The following is an 18256-nucleotide window of genomic DNA, read 5'->3' on the forward strand; positions in this document are numbered from 1 at the left end:
TAGAAAAGGCTTCCCCAGAGGCAGCAGAGCAGGTTCTGCATCAGCTCTATGGGATCAGACAGATGGGATTTTCACTGCAAAGATCAACCATTTCTTTGGAGCTTCTCTGTAGATCCTGAAAAGGTCTCCTTTAAGAGACGGACCTGCTAATACCGCTGCAGAGGTACTGCTGTTCTTGTAATTAAAAAAAAGCACATGATTTCAGCCTAAGACTTTCAACCCGCGCCGCTAACAAAGTCTCAGTATTTCACTGTTTACGCAGAATTAGACATCACCGTTTCTGTGAGCTTCCTCACCGTTCCCAGTCAAGATACACAACGGTAAAGATTTGTGGCGGCTAGAAATACTGTACCCGGTCATGGGAGGTCCTAATTATTTTCTCTGCAATGCCCAGCAGACTGAAATTTTCTCCAGATGTATAAAAATGGGATTTGAAAGCCTCAAGAGCCATAAGATTACTTCCCCCGAGCCCAGAAGGTTTATATTAAAAATGTCGTTACCAAAAAAAAGCCAAATCAGATGCATTCAAGATCAAAAACTCTTTGCACTGAAGCTGGCTGTATTTTTCAGCTGAGAAATATATAAACCTTTTTTTTTTCCTCCTGATAAATACCACATGAAAGATGAGCCATTAAATTCTTCGTATTTACAGAAATAACCAAGATTCAGATTCAACTGCTTCCCTCTAATCATCTCCCCACGTCGGTCTCCAACGGGAAAGCAGCCAAAAAAGCTCCACATACGCTTCTCGCAGGGCTGAACCTCACCTAAAACTCTACAATATGGGAAACGGTCCGGTCTCTACAGTTCCCCAGTTAACGAAATAAAAGAAGGGTGGTGTTCATTGTCCCCTGGTCACTGTCCTGGTCACAGTCCCTTCAAAAAAAACCCTCCCTTCTGCTGGGTATTGGATGTGTTCAGCATAAAACATAGATTTAAAAAGAAACCTAAATAAATGGGGCTTGTAAAAAGGAAGCTGTAGAAAATCTGCTGCTTTATGCTTTTTTGCAAAGCCCACCCCAGGTTCCTGTCGCTGTTAAAGCACAAACTCCGTCTCTTCAACCTTCTCTGGGTCTTGGAGATCAAAATATGAGTCACGCCTTGGAGCCGGCAGAGCCTCATAAAGCATTGTACTCCACGCATTTCGACGGGTCTGTTGGGAAGTGCTTCTGGCAAATGGTCATCAGCCTCTTCAGCCCCTAGGAATTAACAAAACAAGGACAATTCTGGAATAAAACTGCAGCTGTCAAACAAACTTAACAGTAATTTTAAGCTGAACAAGAAGAATTAAGAAGAAAAGGTTGCTATTTTGGGGTTGAGTTGGGGTGGTTTTTGGTTGTGTTTTCATTTTTTAAGTTTTATTAACCTTTCTCCCTGCGCAGTTCCAAGTTATCTCCAATATTAGAGGCGTCTGTGGCATAACCAAAGAGAGTACAGATTCAGTCCCGCATGACAGATTCCTAGTCAAGAATCACAGTAACACTTTAATCCCTCTTTGCCACCAAGGGAGGAGACAATACTATCACAGTAAAAGATACCTAAAAGAAACCTGAACACTAGAAGTGATTGTGTAGAGCCAAAAGCAATTTCTGACACCAAAACAAGCTGCACAGCTACGAGAAGAACCGAACGATTTCTCTGGCGGAGCGGTGTCATTCCTCCCCATGGTGGTACCACACCTGACCTACACCATGGAAGCAAAGCGGAGAAGTGATCGGGAAGAAAGGCAGAATGTCGACTTTTCTCCATTTCTTTCAAGGCATCAAATGCCAAAAACCAACGTGACAGAAACCCTGTGATTATCTTCTTTCAAGTCACACATAAAAGTCTAACAAAGAACACTGCTGTGGCAGTAACGTAATTTAGCAGTGACACTGTACTCCAAGATGGCAGAGCCATGTGCTTGTCATTAGACACTCCCAATGGAAGACGGCTCCTCACTGAAGGGAAAAATGATTCAACAGAGGACGCTTTGGCCTTTTTCTATGCAGGCGAGTCTGGAAAACATGTTCTAGCACCATAATGACTCCTTGTTTGGGATGTTACGAGCCCAGGTTCATTGTAAATCAGAAACATCTTAGCGTGACGTAACTGCTAGGAGCACAGATAATATTCCATGCTCCAGTTTGAACCAGACTAGCTGAACGAGACCTGGCATTTAAAACCAACACGGAGAACATACGTGTTTAAAGCCAACTCCGTCTTGGCGCTTCAGTAAGTTGTGCAATTCAGAAGCACAGATATGAAATTCGCAATGGGAAGGTGAAGACGAAGACTTCCTTGACCAACAGATGTAACCCCAAAAGCAGAGAAGGGACAAACTGGGGAATTCATTTAAGTTTTACCTTCCACAAGGTACATTAAGAGAGATCAAGCAACACTACAGAGTGGAGATCTTTCTGCTAGAAGACTGGCATATGGACACAGATGACCAATTATTCACTGAAGCTGGAAAAGCAGCATTATGGCCCCGTTAAGGCGCAGAACAATCTTCCTTCAGAATCCAAACTCCCTTTTTTAACACAGACTAACAACAAAACTGTTAGGTTTAACATAAGCTATCTTTTAAATACTTCCAAGCAAGTGTTAAACTAACTGGAGCCTGGCCTGCCTCTGAAGATGCACAGTCCACATGCCAATTTTCACCTTAGAAAAGAATCGGTTAAATTTAATTTGTTGGCTCTATAAGTGCCTGGAGCTTCCTCTGACTTCACAATGGTATTTCTACAGGTTACGATATTAAAAACTACAGCTGAAGACAAACCAAAGGTTATACTTGTAGCCTCAATACAAAGACGCTCGAGGTAGAAGGAGAAGCTGCATTTTACAAACAATCTCCTTGCAGACACCTGCAGAAGCCGAAAAGCAATGGGAGCCCTTCTGCCACAGCAGCAAGATCCTGCCAGAAGCTCTGAGCTCCATGATGCTGCTCTGGAGGCTTCAGAGTTAAGCCAGGTCTTTATCTCAATGAAACTACAACCGGCAAGAGGCAAATACATTTAACAATACAAGGAGAGAAGGACTTGTTTCCTGAAACATCAGAGAAGAAAAACACCACTGCTATGAACTCCACAAAGAACAGAAGTTCATTACATGAGTATGAATACGCACAGGAGGAACGGAACTTGGAATTTTGAGCCCTCGCTGTTAAAAAGATAGGTTTGGAAAATGAATGTATTTATCTAGTTGCAGAAATAGTCAGAAGGACTGTATTCCACGGTCTAAAATTCCACACATGATGTTAAAACCATGAGTTAAGCAGTGAAGGAACTCAGGAGAATAAAGCATGTCTTCACAGCTACTTTGGTGTTCATGCGGGATCACAATAGTTCAGACGCAGAACAATCCTTTCAGTGCTGGGCAGGGAACAGAGTCGAAGACCCTTCAGGTCTACCTATCAAATGGATATTATGCTTGACCAAAACCAAGGCAACTGTCCGTTTCTAGGACCTTTTAACCACATCACCTGTAACTACAAAACTGATATTTCTCCAAGATCCTCTAACTTCAAAAGCAATTCTCTCAGATTTCCAAAGCTAATGTTACCTGTATATACTTTCTTTGAGTTTCATCGTTGAGAACGTGGGCTACGTGCTTGGAGAAAATCTTTTCACGACCCGTTCGGGCGTGGATGCCAACCATAGTGACGCCAATAGGCCAGGGAGCATTTCCAATCGCCATCTGAAGATAGGCATCGTTTGCCTGAAGGAATACAGCACGTGCACACTTACCAAAACAGAGCAAGCATCAGAAAGCTGAGCATTTTTGCATTGCCGGATACAGTAACAACAGACATTCCAGTCTCTCTGAATGAGGTTTCATAGCACAGTATTAACCAATTTCACAACACATCTTGCTAACACGATTCATGTTTATGCCGAATTCTGAGGGAAGCAAGGACTATGGACTTTACCTGATGAAAACAAGCACTGGGTAAGGCAGTCTAATATTGATTAAAACTAACATTTACTGGGATTATTTTCAAGTCCCCTTTCTGAGGTTCCCATAAGCTTTTCTGCTGTAATCCCCTTTACAACGTTTGTCGTTTTGGTTGCTTTGGGACAACACAGTCCACAGGGGTGGCACTGGGACCTGAGAGCTCTCGGGGAGAGGAGCTAGCTTCCAAAGCAGCTGAGAACCAGCTCTCCTCAAAACTGGGTTAAATAAGCACATTTGTAACAACGTTTATGAATAGAGCAGTAGCAGCAGTAAATGAACGTGAAATCTCCTGATGAAGACAGCAGATCCCGTTTCTTAACATGAAGCTGTAGCAGACAACATCTCTGGGGAAGAACAGGGGTAAAATTAACAGAAAGAAAGGGAGAAAGGAAGAGAAGTACAGAGCTTAAGAAAAAAAACACGACAACTGAGAACAAGGAACAGAAGGGGACAGACACACACAGGCAATTACAGAAACAGCTTCAAGAAGGACATGGAGCAGGACATTCCTCCACTATCAGCGAGCAGCTAGGAGACTCACTGATAAAGAGCTCATTTATCATCTCCTATTTAGAGACTAGACAATAAGAAGTAACAATCATGACCGGTGGGTGCAGATTCTTCCCATTTGGCACTGAGCAAACTGGGAGGTGAATAATGAACAAGGCACGGGGTTACGGACAGAGCTGAGAGTAAATCTAAAGAAGGGACGGGGCTTAGTCTTCACCCACGTGAGGCAGAGTCTAAACAGTCTTAGTCAAATACCTACTTGCTGACTTAAATACGGTTTTGTGACGAAACACACTATGTCAGCATTCAATTAAAGACCCTTCCAGGAATGTCACAACAAGGTTAATTAAGGTTGAGCAGACAACTTGCATTCCGGCATTTGCTCACTGTCACACGTTGATTTCAAAATTTAAATCTTGTGAGCATTTCATTAACGAAGAAATAAGACACTGTGGATGACTATTCACTAGACCACACAAAGCAAACAAGCCCAGAAGAAAACAGCAAGCAGAAGGAAACAAGTCTCACAGGAAGCAAAATGGTATGTGTATCTTTAAAAGCACTCTTTAGCCTAATTAAAAAAACACCCAAAACTTCCAAATGTGTACTCAACTCCTCCAAAATCATTCTGTGAAGTTTACATAAAGCCAAGCACCTCCGGGAGAGAGGAGCACAGCTGATTAACCCACAACATATACCACATTCCCGCACACTCATTACTTTGTTTGAGAAGGCATTGGAAAGGGAATTTCAACATAATGTTGAAAACCAAAAGAATTAAAAAAAAAAACCACCCCAAAACAAAACCCCGCTATCATACATCCCACACTTTCAGTTCTGCTTTCAAATGATTTGGATTAAATTTGCCTTAGGCCACCCAAAGTTTTTTCAATAACAAAAGCAGGTTGGCTTGCTTACTTGACAAATTATCCCAAGTCCTCACAAGAATAAATACTAGAAATTTAAAGGCAAAACGCGGCTCAATTTCCTCTGCAGACACAAGCTGCTTAAGCAAATGCTATCGGTATTTGAGTTCCACTTCTGAAGGCAGCTACAAACAAAACCTAACCCTGCCTTTGATCTTGAGTGCCAAAGTACTTCTGCCTCCTCCACTAAGCAGACTTTGTCCAAAAAAACTTATTAACTTACCTCAACCTTACCAGGCCACCTAATATGAGCATAGTTAAAGAAAGGTACAATGTCTCGTATTCAATAACTCAGTTCACCTCAATTAATTCCTAATTAATTAATCAACACCCTATTATTATTAATTCAATACTTTCATATAACCTTACAATATCACGTTACCCATACAGGATTCCTCTGCAACTTAATATAACCATCTCTTGAGAAAAATTCTGTTTGTGTTTGCAAAGCTCTGCAGTTTCACCAGCCTCAAAAGATCTTCTGACAGGCTGTGGATCAAACACTACCTGGAGCCCAACCTTTAATAGCCATTTTTCTTTTTTGCCTTTTTTATACGTCTCGTGTGTATTTCCAACTACGTATCTTCAAAATGCAAAATAAATGGGAAATGCTGAAGCAATAAACTCACTCTATTAGAACCAGACAGCCTGAACATGCTGAAAGAATGCAAACAAACATACCTTCACATATTCCCTTTGCAACATGAATTTAATAATATCTGTTATTGATTCTTTGATGTCTGCAGGAAGCGTCTACAGGAGGAGAAGAAAGAAAAAGGAAAAAAAATAAAAATCTTTTAATTCAGAATAGCAGCTCAGGAAAATCATCCTACTCGGCATTTATACAAAGTTCAGCACCTACCCTAGCTGGAGGACTTTAACAAAGGAAAACACCTTCGTTATTTAGATGAAGGATCTGAAGCAAAAGAGGTTAAGTGGTTACACCTAGTAGCTCATGGCAAAGTGCAGAATACAATCCCAATTCCCTATCTTGTTTGCAGCCCAGCGAACAGGTGATGCATACAGCAACACCTGGAAAAGCAGCCGGTAGGCAGAAGAGTACACTGGTCAAGATAAAAAGGTCAGAAGCGGGAGTCCTGGGCCCTAGACCCAGAAACCCTGACCAGCTCACTTATCCTCTCTTCTCCAGTGAAGGTAACGTTACCTTAGGAAAAAGCACTAACCACTGGGGACTTTGAAAGCAGAAGTTAAAGTAAGCCTTTATCGGATAGTGACATTTAAAAGCAATTCACCCTTTTCCGAAGTTTTCTGAAGAGTGGTCTCAGGTAGGACTCTGTCTGCTTTTGAGTGGCACTGTTCAGCTTCCCCTGCACTCCCCGCTTCACGTAGTCTTCTCTGGCATTCAGCTCCTTCGCCCAAACGCCAAGAAGAAACTGTACGAGGAACAAGCGAATTTATGTCATAGTGCCATCTAGTGACAAGGGCGGCAAAGCAGATGGGAACAGCGGTTTAAGCCTCCACGGCAACATGAGTTTTTCAGAGAGATCTGAATTAAAAAGGCAAGAAGGTTCTTTCAGAGGGAAAGGTAAGGAGGGACAGGCAAAAACGCGTAGGTGGGGGGGGGGCATGTATAAAAAGGCATGTACTGAAAAACCCAAGGAAACAACAGCATAGGCATCAGTGCAGGGAGGGCGCAGGGGGACATAAAAAGAGAAGGAATCTAAGTAGAGGATACTGACGTTTCAGGACCATTTTTGCAAAGGAGCCTAAGGAACAGTAAAGATCACAGCGAAAATTTAACAAAACGGAAGGCGAATATGTCAAACACCTTCACTCCATCTGGAAAACAATTTTTGAGCTCTCTTTGTCTGACTGCCCAGACAAACTATACGAAAATGCCAACGCATCTGATACACACAAATGAAAGCTTCGATCTTGCCGTGACTTCTGATCATCACAGTAGTTACCAGAGAGACCGGCTGACTCAAATGAGAGCAACGCAGGCTTCTTGCCAGGAAACAAGGAAACAATATTCTACTATCCACTTGAACCTGTTTCCTCAGCAAAGCCAGCAGACTTCCTTCAAAATTCTCTTACTTCGCATAACAGAACCAGGTGACATTTCATTTCAGTTTGCACTGTTCCTGGGGAAGGGAGACAGGGACTCCTCGGAAGTTTTTAATGCCATAGTAATACATAGAAGCAACTACATACAACTACCTCAGTTATCACGTGGAAATCAAAACCATATTTATTTTGTCTGGAAAAGTAGGACCAGATTTTGAAGAATGCTACTCTCCCAACAGCTCTTTCCCAAGTCTAGCAGAAGTCACTATTGTAACTAAGCAAGGCTGGGGAGTGCCAAGCTTTTAAAAAAACCAAAACCACATCTTAAGCATAATGTGCGAGTCTTTCTCTCCAAACAGCTGGAACCGCCCTTCTATTCACCAAACGTATCTGTGTCACTGTAAAAAATATGACACAGCTACAGAATAATTAATCTACTAAACCGGAGTTTGTTACCTTCAAGAACTTGGTTATGATGTCCATATCATAGTGATCATCACCCCGTCCTAAGGATTCTCCCAAAGCCTAGAACAGGAGGAAAAAAAAGCAATTATTTCCACATTGTCTAGAAGATTGCTGCCGCCGCCACCACCACAGCAGAGCACGATTCACTGCATGGTGAACTGTAACGAACTCCACTAGTAATCCAAAACACTAGTTAAAACCCAAATGAAACAGCTATATATGCTACTGAGATTGAGTCACTGATCTATTAAAAACATTTAAGTAAAAAAATGCCAGTATGATTATTTCTGGAAAGTCAATGCAACAGGAATTTTTTCATTCATTAACTACTAAATTATTGGCATAATTAGCAGCTGTGTCACAGCACTGTATTAAGGGGAACTGTGGGTGCACTGCATTTTTGAGATCCCCAAAGCCATCAATTAACCTAATTATTTTGTTAAGCTATTTGAATTCTCTGATGTACTGGGGGCTTTTTACCATTTCATTTAATTGTAACTGTGAAATTGAGGGAACAAATCTAAAAATAAAATCAATAAAAAAAAACAAAAAACCCCACTAAATAGTATGCTCCAACACTCTTAGCTTCCTGCCAAAACCTCAATACTGTTAATACTAACAGCATTTTTGGAAATGTTTTCCAGTAGGTACAGCTGGATTGATAATTGTCCTCACATTTACAACACGAGTTTTGGTCACAAAAAAATCTCCTAGATTCAGAAACAAATTCAGTGCAAGCCTTTGTGCTCAAGGGCGTGCAGTTAAAGTAGCAGAAAATTAAGACTGCGGTGTTTTCAAACTTTTCAAAAAAGATTAGTTCCATGGCTCAAATCAAGCCTGCCCTACTATCCCAAAATGGGGCTATTTTGAGAACTAACAGATTGATTAAGTGCAGCCCCATTACAACTGTATCCATTCCGGTACTACAGTTACTTCATACCAGAGCTCCTGGTACCCTAACAAAAAAAACCGAAGACTATCTCTGTATAATAATGTATTCGTTTAAGCTTTCAGTTATAAATCAGATTATTTCTTAAACACACTTTTGGAAGGATGATACGAAGATTAACTTCTGCAAAGCGTTTTGAAGATTGAGGGTAAAAGTCTTCAGCTCAAGTTAATGTGCTTTTCAAAACATTCACCTAAAATACCAGGTGCTGAATGCATTTCATGGCACTCATTCTCCGCTCACTTACACAAATACTGCCGTATTCTTTCAGAACATAGTCATTTGCACTGAAGTTTCTGGGACACACAGTCTCTGCACTTCTTATACTTTTTGTGATCTGCCTGCTTCTGACTTCCACCACTTCTTTGTCCTGGTTGTTTTTATATGAAATATTCTTTCTGTGTGTCTATTTTTCAGAGTCCGTTTTTCTTGTATAGGGAAAATTCATCAGTACTAAGCTCATTACCCTCTCAAACACTCATTGGAAAAGCTTTAGAATTTATGACCAGGTAACGTATTTTTACTAAATCCCAACTGCATCACTTTCCTTGCAGGCAACTCCTGCCTCTTTTTTGACAAGGTGTTGTAAACAAAGACCACTTGAGTTTCCGCATATCTACTGTAGGCGCCTATGGTACAACTCAAGGCTTAGAAACCTAAACTTCCTAACTGAGCATATTTAAGGATGCTTCAGAATGCCTAAATTAGATGCTGACAACAAGGTAACTTTGTCTAAACAATCCTGAAGCTTTCTCACAATACACTACATCTAAAAACTATTAATTAAAATCTACCCATCACATACCTCCAGTTCTTCAATAGTAGTATTCTCTTCATGGACTTTCAAGTCGTTCTGCGAGTCATCGTCTCCTGCTTCTTGGCCGCCTACAATTTCGTTCAGATACTGCTGGTCAATCTTATCCAAGGCAGCCTTCAGGTCATTTCTCAGGCCCTGGAAAAGATAAAAAAAAATCACTAATTTACAACAAAACCTCAAGTAACTAGAAGCAGTTTCGTACTGTCACTGTGAGCATCCAACTTCTGTTTAAGAAAAGCCAAATTCTGTAAAAACACGCATAAGGTTTAGCTCTGTTGTCTGAATTCAAAGACCAGTTTCTGGATTGCTTCAGCACCTAACAAAAAGCAGGTGCACAAACTTCTGCAATGTTCATATCTATGAAAAAGACTTTTTACCATACTTTCACCAGAAAAGCATGTGGGGCTGAATCAACCTCTAGGACTTTCTTCAAGACATTTTCTCCAAGCAATGCACTGAACCACCCCAAAGAAAACAGAAAATAGACCACAACCATCATTATCTCTACAAATCTTCACATCTGTCCTGAAACAAAAGCCATAAATAAGGTAAGTAACAGTCCTTCCATACTGTAACATAAACCATTTATGTAGTTTCCCTTTATTACCAATTATCTAAACATAGTAGAATGTTTTATATAGATTAAGTGTTTAAAATCCCCTACTCTAGAATAGGTAATTTTAAAAAAGTAGAATCGGTTTGAAACCATATGTATATAAAGAGCTGCTTTTAAATAGAAGAAACTTGGCTTAGTCACAGTTAGAGGACTTGCATTTTTATCTTGAGACATAAAACATAAAGCTCTATAAAGAAGTATAACATTTCTCACCCTAAGATAAATTCAGCCACTCCGCTGGGAATAGATATGCACAGTTATTTCCCCTCTTCCATCATCATATTTGACCGTCTGGAACATTTCTATTAATCATTTAGTAGTCTAAAAATATCTAAACCACAAAGTAGTTACAGTGACAATCTGCATTTTAAGCAACACACAGCAACAGGAATGACTGAAACATATAACACAAAATATTTATGAGCTCACTATTTCCTGATATTCCTACTATTGTCATCGATGTCACTGGGGGGGGAATCTTTCACTAGCAGATTTTATTTTTTTTTAAACCATCAGATCTGTTTATCTTTTTTTAGAAGACTTGAACAGGAAAAGTCTTTTGTTTTCTGGGTAGCCCCAGCAAAGACATTTCAAACAATTGTTTGCCATAAATTAGGGAAGAAAATCCCAATCTTTGCTCTCTTAGCTGAGTTGCAAATTTGGTCAATAGTGCACATAAAACAAACCTCAATTGCATCACATTGCTTAACTGATCAATTCTGAAGACAAAAGGAATAAATCGGTAAACTATGATATATCTTTTAATAATTCTTCTGAATTGTTGGCTACTTTAAAGGGAAGGGAGGAAAAATGAAGTTTGCCTAATAAGTTTTAGCTCTGGAATCAAGAGATTTGAAAAATCATTTACCAAAAAGACAGGATGCAGTCCTCCTCTTACTTACCCGTACCTCCTCAGAGATGCATACAAACACAAACACAGCATAGTTTTAACAGTAAATGACTGTCTTCTCTGCTGGTTAAAAAGCAGGTAACAGCACAGGCTGGGCTATTACTGCCACCTGGAGGCCCTTTTTCAACTGAAAAAGCCTAGAAGGTTTCAAGTTGAACTGTCTAACATAAAGAATTGTAATTGCACACAAAACTGTGACGTTTAACATACTTTCTTAGGCAATAAATGAGGTGGAGCAGATATTTCTCTTTGCTCTGTACCACCCCACCCTCCTGAAAATTAACAGTTACTGAAACTTATTTTTGGTAACTTTTATAGGGTTCCTCATTGGTTATCCCACTACAGATAAGTAACTAATAGCTATCTGGTCTTACCTTGTTCACTTCAGGTGCAAGAATTTCTATCTTCCGCAAACGTTGAAATGAATCATAATCTGTTTCTCCAAACAGTCTGATCGGCTCACCTCTCTCTCGTAACCTCCTGATAACCTGAAAAGAATCAAAGCATTCCCTTATGCAAACTCGTAAAGGAAGAAAAATAAAATCCAGAACTATGGATTTATTTACTTTGCTTAGAATAACAAGCTGAGCTGGACTGGAGAGGAAATGGCAATATTTTAAGCAGTAGAAAAATGTTCCAGACACTTTACAATCTAAATATAAAATTCCCACGGTATTTCAATGAAAGGTCATTCCAAATATTGCCAATCTAAATTTTGCATAAAACCCCAAGCCACTTGGTACAGCCTAACTTCTTCCGGCTCTGACCTGTTTAAACAAATACAGAAAAGTCATCCCTCTAGCAGAGCTTAAAGACCATTTTCAAAATCACAAAGGAACTTGAAGATAATCTCACTCACCTACTTGTCCAGGGCAATAAAAATACTCCCTAACCAGGCTGCCAGTTCTCCCAGCACATCTGCAAGACGATTCGCTGAAAATTCTCATCCTTAAGCATTTGGCAAATATTAAGTCCCATAATCTGATGTCACAGTTACTTTAAAACTAGATATAACAGAGGTATAAAATCCTCTCTCAGCTGATTTGCAAAGTCATGGGCAGAGTCAAAAACTCAACTTTATTCTCCTGATTCCTTATCATTGCTTCTAAATCTCTTTATACTTACCATTGCTCATTTGGTGTATCAAGCAATAGGCTTATTGATATATGAATCACCACACAATACTTTGGTAATCAAGAGAAGGGCTTACGCTTCATTTCATGCCTCCGCTTCCTTGTACCAGTAGACTGGCTGGACAACAAGAAACTACATGAATTCAGACATTAATTTGTTTATTCAGTTCAAGTGTCTTGCTGTATGTTGGCAAGCATTTGACTTGCAAGTGTATCACAAAATCAGGGGTGGATGGAGCACTGCAACACCTAAACCTGAACCAAAACGTGCACCCAAGTAATCAATATCAGCGAGACAGTGCACATTACACAGGACACACAGACTAAACCTCAAACCAAACAACCAACAGCCCACATTACAAGTCCTGTGATGTACTCCTGTAAAAAACAGTAAGTATCTTGCAAAATTAAGGGGACGTGACATCCTTGGATGACCTCAGCTGTGAATTTCAGTATTTCCAAGATCAGAACTTAATCTGTACTTCTGAACTTCCCGTTTCTCTTCTGCTTTGGGGTACAGATCTGTTTGTGAACTCACACTCACATAAGTATTTTTATCCTTAGAAAGGACAAAGAACACACCAGCTGCTCTGGCTTCAGGAGTCTTCCTTCTAGAAATCCATGTGAACTTCCAAAACTTCTAATTTCTAAATTTCTAAATTTGGGGTCAGATCAATAAACTACAAAGGAAAGAAGCCAGGGAAAAAAATCTTGGAAAAAGTCAGCATGCCATCTTCAGCTTTATTCAAGGATAATACTGATATTCAGCGTGCTATTCTAGAAGTCACCTGAAAGAGCTGTAAAATGTTGTAGTGCATCTGTGCAAATCCGTATGACAAAGAGGCTCTACCCATCTGCACTTCCCTATGAATTCAACTGGACAGCAGATCCTGACGAGAAGACAATCATTAATTGTTGACTGTAAAAATGGAGGCTTATTATTTACTACAAATTGCCACAGAAAGTACATCTCACTAAAAAAAGCAGGCCTAACACGAAATTTCAGATGCATTTGCTATAAACTCAAGTAGTCTGCTTATGATCGATTTTACCTCCTGTCTGGAAAGGGTCATTGGTAACTTTTCTTCTGCCAGTTCGAGTTCCAGCACTGGGTTTGATGAAGTCAGTGGTTTCTCCTCCTCCTCTTGTTGCTGTATCTACATCCAACAGACATAGTTACTAACGCATCGATGGAAATAAACCCATATATTGATAGCAATGTGAAGATATAGAACTCTGGAACGCAGATTTTAATGACAATAAACCCTTAGTTTTATAGTTTTTATTGTCTATAATTGAATTTCACAGAACAATAAAAGCTTTTAAAAGTATCAGTAATTAACTAACACTTTTGCAGGTTGCAGGAAGTAGTCTCTATAGCAAACGGAAAGGACAATTGCTAAAGTTTGGCAATCACTTCAGCAGGCAGATGTCAGCACTGATGCCAAAAATAGCAAATCCATCCTCCGCCTGTTGATTCCTGCACCTGCTCTGTCCTCCTTACCCATGCAAAAGTATTTACATCGCTATGCGATGAACCGGATGGGGGAAATGATTCAAACAGAAAATAATCTGGCAAACACAAAGAAAGGTACTCTTCCCAGCCCACTTAACCTCCTTATCCAGCTCACCAGGTGTAGCACATGCATGGACACAAGGGCAGAAATGAAAACGCAAGGACAGGGAGAGAGTGGGGCTGCTTCTTTCGGTGGCAATGTCAGCTTAAAACGTTTACTACGTACAGCTTCAGTTTGCTGAGTACACTTAGCAGTGATCCATGGCTTCCACTGCGCGTTGAGAGGTGCTTGTTTAAGTTAACACATCTTTCTAACAAGCTTGCCACAGTTTCTTGCAAGTTAAAAAAAAAAAAAAAAAAAAGACACCTACGATTCCTCATAGGGATAAGATCTCATTAACAACTCCTCTTAATCTAAAAGAAGGTCCCTGAATCAAACGAAGCTTTCCTTCTTTGTTAATATTTTAATAATGCAAAACAACTCCTTGATCAAAGTAACTTTGAGACGGCATTCATGTAACTACAGTTCCCTTTAGAAGCTCAAATTTGAAACTTCTGACAGCATGAGCAGGTTGCTGTCGGTAATATTCCTATAATAAGGGAACATTTCCACTACTCACTCACATCTTGTTTTTTCCTAGACTCCTTATTAGAAGTTATTTCCTTTCTGTTCTTGCTAAAAGGGGAAACGCTCCACTTAATCCTACAGCACCCTGTAGCATTTTCTGTGCATGGGCAGTACATTGTCATTTCCAATCTGTATTCGGGTCGATCAGTTTGATGAATGTACTAGATGGATTTTTTTTTTTTTTTTTTTTTTTTTTTAAGAAGCTTTTCTATTCTTTCAGGCCAATGTGCCAGTCTTGCATTCCGGTGTCAATACAACTCCATCTGGATGTACAGATCCACCCTGTGGCTCCAGCTACAAGATTCAGCCACAAAACTACATTCAATGCTACACTAGCAAGCACAGAAATCAATCCTATAACCACAGGTGTTTGGAACGAGCAAGGACAATCAAACCAATGCTTAACACATAAAGGCAGGGGAAAAATAAAATTTCCATCAATGCAGGAAAGGAGGAATTGACAGGGGACAGAAAATGTGGAAGAACCATGTAAAAAAAAAATATATATATATAAAGAAATATACTCCCATGACAGAAGGATACGTACAAATTTTAACTTACAAACATTCTTGAAATCATAAAGAGACAGCAGCATTGGGGGAAAAGATTTGATCCGTTCTGTCAGCTGGACTCCAAGTTACAAGTAATATCTTTATCACAGTCATTTTGGTTTCAGTGCTTTCTTTTTCAAGCAAGTCAAATTATTACAATTTATTAAGTCTAAGCAAAGCAAAAAAGCACCTGAATTTAAAAAGAAATCAGTCTATATTCTACATTTTGTTAACATAGTGAAGATCAAATGCAGAAATCTGGGAGGCTCTAAAAAGGTACTAAATTCAACAAAGCAACTTATTTTAAAACCATTTTCAGGGTTACATTTCAAACCAAAACTGGTGCTGCAGCAGCACAGATCTTAACATGGCACTTTAACAGCCATGTAAGGTTCTCAAGAATTCAAGCTAATGCTCAAAAAGCATCACGTAGTCATTTCCACTTGGAAGAGTGACCAGATTAACAGAACACCTTCTCATGACTGTATGCTGCACGTTCTGAGAATCGTTTTGGCATTGATGTTCAAATATTCTACAAACAGATCAAGGTTTCAGAATAAGTCACTAACTGGGTAAAGTTCAATGGAAAACAAAGCTCCTATTTGTGCCCAGTAACAGCAAACAAGATTACGAGCCTCTATCTTCCACAAGGGAATGCATACCCCCTCACATACACGTATAATCAGGCAGGCAGGCAGACACACACACTTGTAAAAGAAAACAACATTCTTACCATTTCCGCACACTATTGCCCTGACATCATTACAAGGCAGATAAAGCCTTCCAGATCACTCATTTGTTTCAAAATGCACCCTAGGTTACCAATTGTTTTCTAATATTTTGCCAGCAAGAAAACAAATGCTGTTGCTGCACTCTTTCAATGCTGGATGGTTGATGGCCAAAAACCAAATACAAATATATACAGCTATGAAAGTTGGCAGATCTTTTTAATATGCGCCCACCCTATACTGATTTCTTTTGGACATTTTGACAAGATCGTGAAAATTATCTGAATGGATAAAATTACCCACACGTATCAATTTTTTTCTGGTAAGGGGGGGAGGTGGCCAAATCAGATCCAGTGTTCATGCCTAACAGCACAACTTAAAAAGAAAGGAAGACAAGCTTTGATCCCAAGCCACTTCATGCTTTCCACAAAAAAAAACCAAATAAAAGAAATAAAAGCCAAACCATAACACAAACTTAAGTAGCTATATATCATGCATATCTTTTCCTGCATTGAAAATGGTTTTGGAAACTCATACCTCTCCAGGTGGCTTCTCATTTACAGGCTAATGTATAACATTAACAGATTGAACAAAGAACAATTATCATTAACAACATTTATACTGTTGATAATAAAATGTAGACTTCAAAGTGAACATATAAATTCCTGGAAGAACAATTACCATACCTTGTAGCCACATCTCTGAAAGTAGGCCTCCTCTTCTTTTTTAGCTAACTCACTGCGTTTGAAATATTTCTTATTTCCCTAAAAGAGAGGAAAAACTGTTAACAGTTTACAGCTTCACATACTTGGACAAAAATGGCTCAAACTTCCTTACTTGATTTGGTGAATTCAGCTACATCCTTTCATAGAGATGGCTACATTGTCATGTAAAGGGAACTAGCTGGAAACACCTCTGAAAATCAGCAATAGAAAGTCACTTTGCAGCACACATGTATAAGCAGGCTTGAAAGTACAGTGTGTTTACCAGTGCTTTAAAAAAACCACGCTCTTTGTCATGTAAGGCCATTGTACTCATTAGCATAAAGCCTCACTTCAGACCTGCATAACAGCACCAAGATTGAAGTACAGGACGATTGTTTAAATAAATCATACAAAACACGTCATTTTACACTAAATCAAGGAGATGGGAGAAATCACTTTTGTACAGGGTATTTTGTAAGCTTGTTCAGTGCACCTATGAAGAAATGTTTGGTAAGACCTTCCAGACACACAACAGCTGGCAAATGTGGTCATCCTGAAGCATTTCTCTTGAACTAATAGTTCCCTATGAACTATTACTTGTTTCTTCATACTCTGCCGGCCTGACCTACAACAGCCTCCAATCACAGCTCTTTACTTCAACCGTCAATACCAAAATCAAAACTCAGGCATCCATAAAAGCACTCTGCTTGCTGTTTTTAAGTTAACCCACTCGGCACACACACCCCCCTGTGACCCTACAACTGCTATGAATATTCTGCAGCAGTAGTGAGGAAAAGCATCCGCACAAAGGTGTCATGGATTCTTCTCATCTCTCGGTGCCTGAAATAAATAACTAAACCAGCTCCAAACGGCAAAGGCGCACAACAAGGCCCTGAAACTGCTTCTGTGCTCCCAGTTCTCCGGTGTCCCCAACCCCACATTCCTTCTGACTCTGTCCCCGATCCCATCACCGGACAACACTGTTCCTCTCCCCCAAACACCACCTTGGGCCATTCCTGACCCTCCCAAAGCCGGCCCTGGGCCATTCCTGACCCTCCCAAAGCCCGCCCTGGGCAGTCCCGATCCCCTCACCTCAGCCGCCCGCCCAGGCCGCCTCCTCTCCCCCATCCCGGGCCTCACTCCCGGCCCGAGCCTCCACCGTAGGCCGTTCCCGCCGCCCTCCCCCGGGCCCCCTGCCCCGGGCGGCTCCTGAGTCCCATCCCGGCCGCCCTCACCCCAACAAGCTCCTTCTCCTCCAGCTGCTGCCGCTTCCGGCTGATCTCCCGCTTCAGGATATCCATGGCCACCCCGGCCACCGCCACAACCGTCGCCGGAAGTGAAGGAGCAAAACAAGCCCGTCACTTCCGGACGGCCGCGCCGCCAGCCCGGCCGCACCGCCACGCCCGCAGCGCCCCCTGGTGGCTGGGAGGAGCGCCCCGGCGGGCGGCGGTAGTGCGACAGTGTGACTGCGGGGCAGTGTGACTGCGGGGCAGTGTGACTGCGGGACAGTGTGACTGCGGGACAGTGCACGGTGGGGCGGTGAGGGCTCAGGTGCCCTGGGGAGGGAGGGGGGCCGGTCACCGGGCCCAAGGATGGCGTGGGGGCGGGGGTCGGTGTCTCCTGCCAAGTGATAAGTGATGGGATGAGAGGAAAGTGCCTCAAGTTGTGCCAGGGGAGGGTTAAGATGGATATTAGCAAACATTTCTTCACTGAGAGGGTTATCAGACACTGGAACAGGCTGCCCAGGGAAGTGTTTGAGTCGCCATCCCTGGAGATATTTAAAAGACTTGTAGATATGGTGCTTGAGGGATGTTGTGTAGTGGTGGACTTGGCAGT

General features: G+C 41.0%; 1 protein-coding gene across 4 annotated transcripts; it reads right to left on the bottom strand.

Moving 5' to 3' along the window:
- Positions 1-524: 524 nt before the first annotated feature.
- Positions 525-17774, bottom strand: PRPF18 (pre-mRNA processing factor 18). Of its 4 annotated transcripts, XM_063323593.1 has the most exons (12): positions 17656-17774; positions 16403-16480; positions 16254-16280; positions 14985-15005; positions 13346-13450; positions 11535-11648; positions 9623-9769; positions 7860-7928; positions 6629-6769; positions 6057-6128; positions 3547-3702; positions 525-1199 (listed from the first exon to the last, which is right to left on the bottom strand). In XM_063323593.1, the coding sequence occupies exons 1-12, from the start codon at positions 17719-17721 to the stop codon at positions 1119-1121; spliced, it is 1077 nt and encodes a 358-aa protein (XP_063179663.1). In that variant the 5' UTR covers positions 17722-17774; the 3' UTR covers positions 525-1118. The 4 variants fall into 4 exon arrangements, with proteins under 4 accessions (XP_063179663.1, XP_063179664.1, XP_063179666.1 ...); XM_063323594.1 differs by lacking the exon at positions 14985-15005; XM_063323596.1 differs by lacking the exon at positions 3547-3702.
- Between the last annotated feature and the right edge of the window lie 482 nt (positions 17775-18256).

The sequence above is a fragment of the Chroicocephalus ridibundus genome, chromosome 1 (assembly GCF_963924245.1).
Source record: "Chroicocephalus ridibundus chromosome 1, bChrRid1.1, whole genome shotgun sequence".
Lineage (NCBI taxonomy): Eukaryota > Metazoa > Chordata > Aves > Charadriiformes > Laridae > Chroicocephalus > Chroicocephalus ridibundus.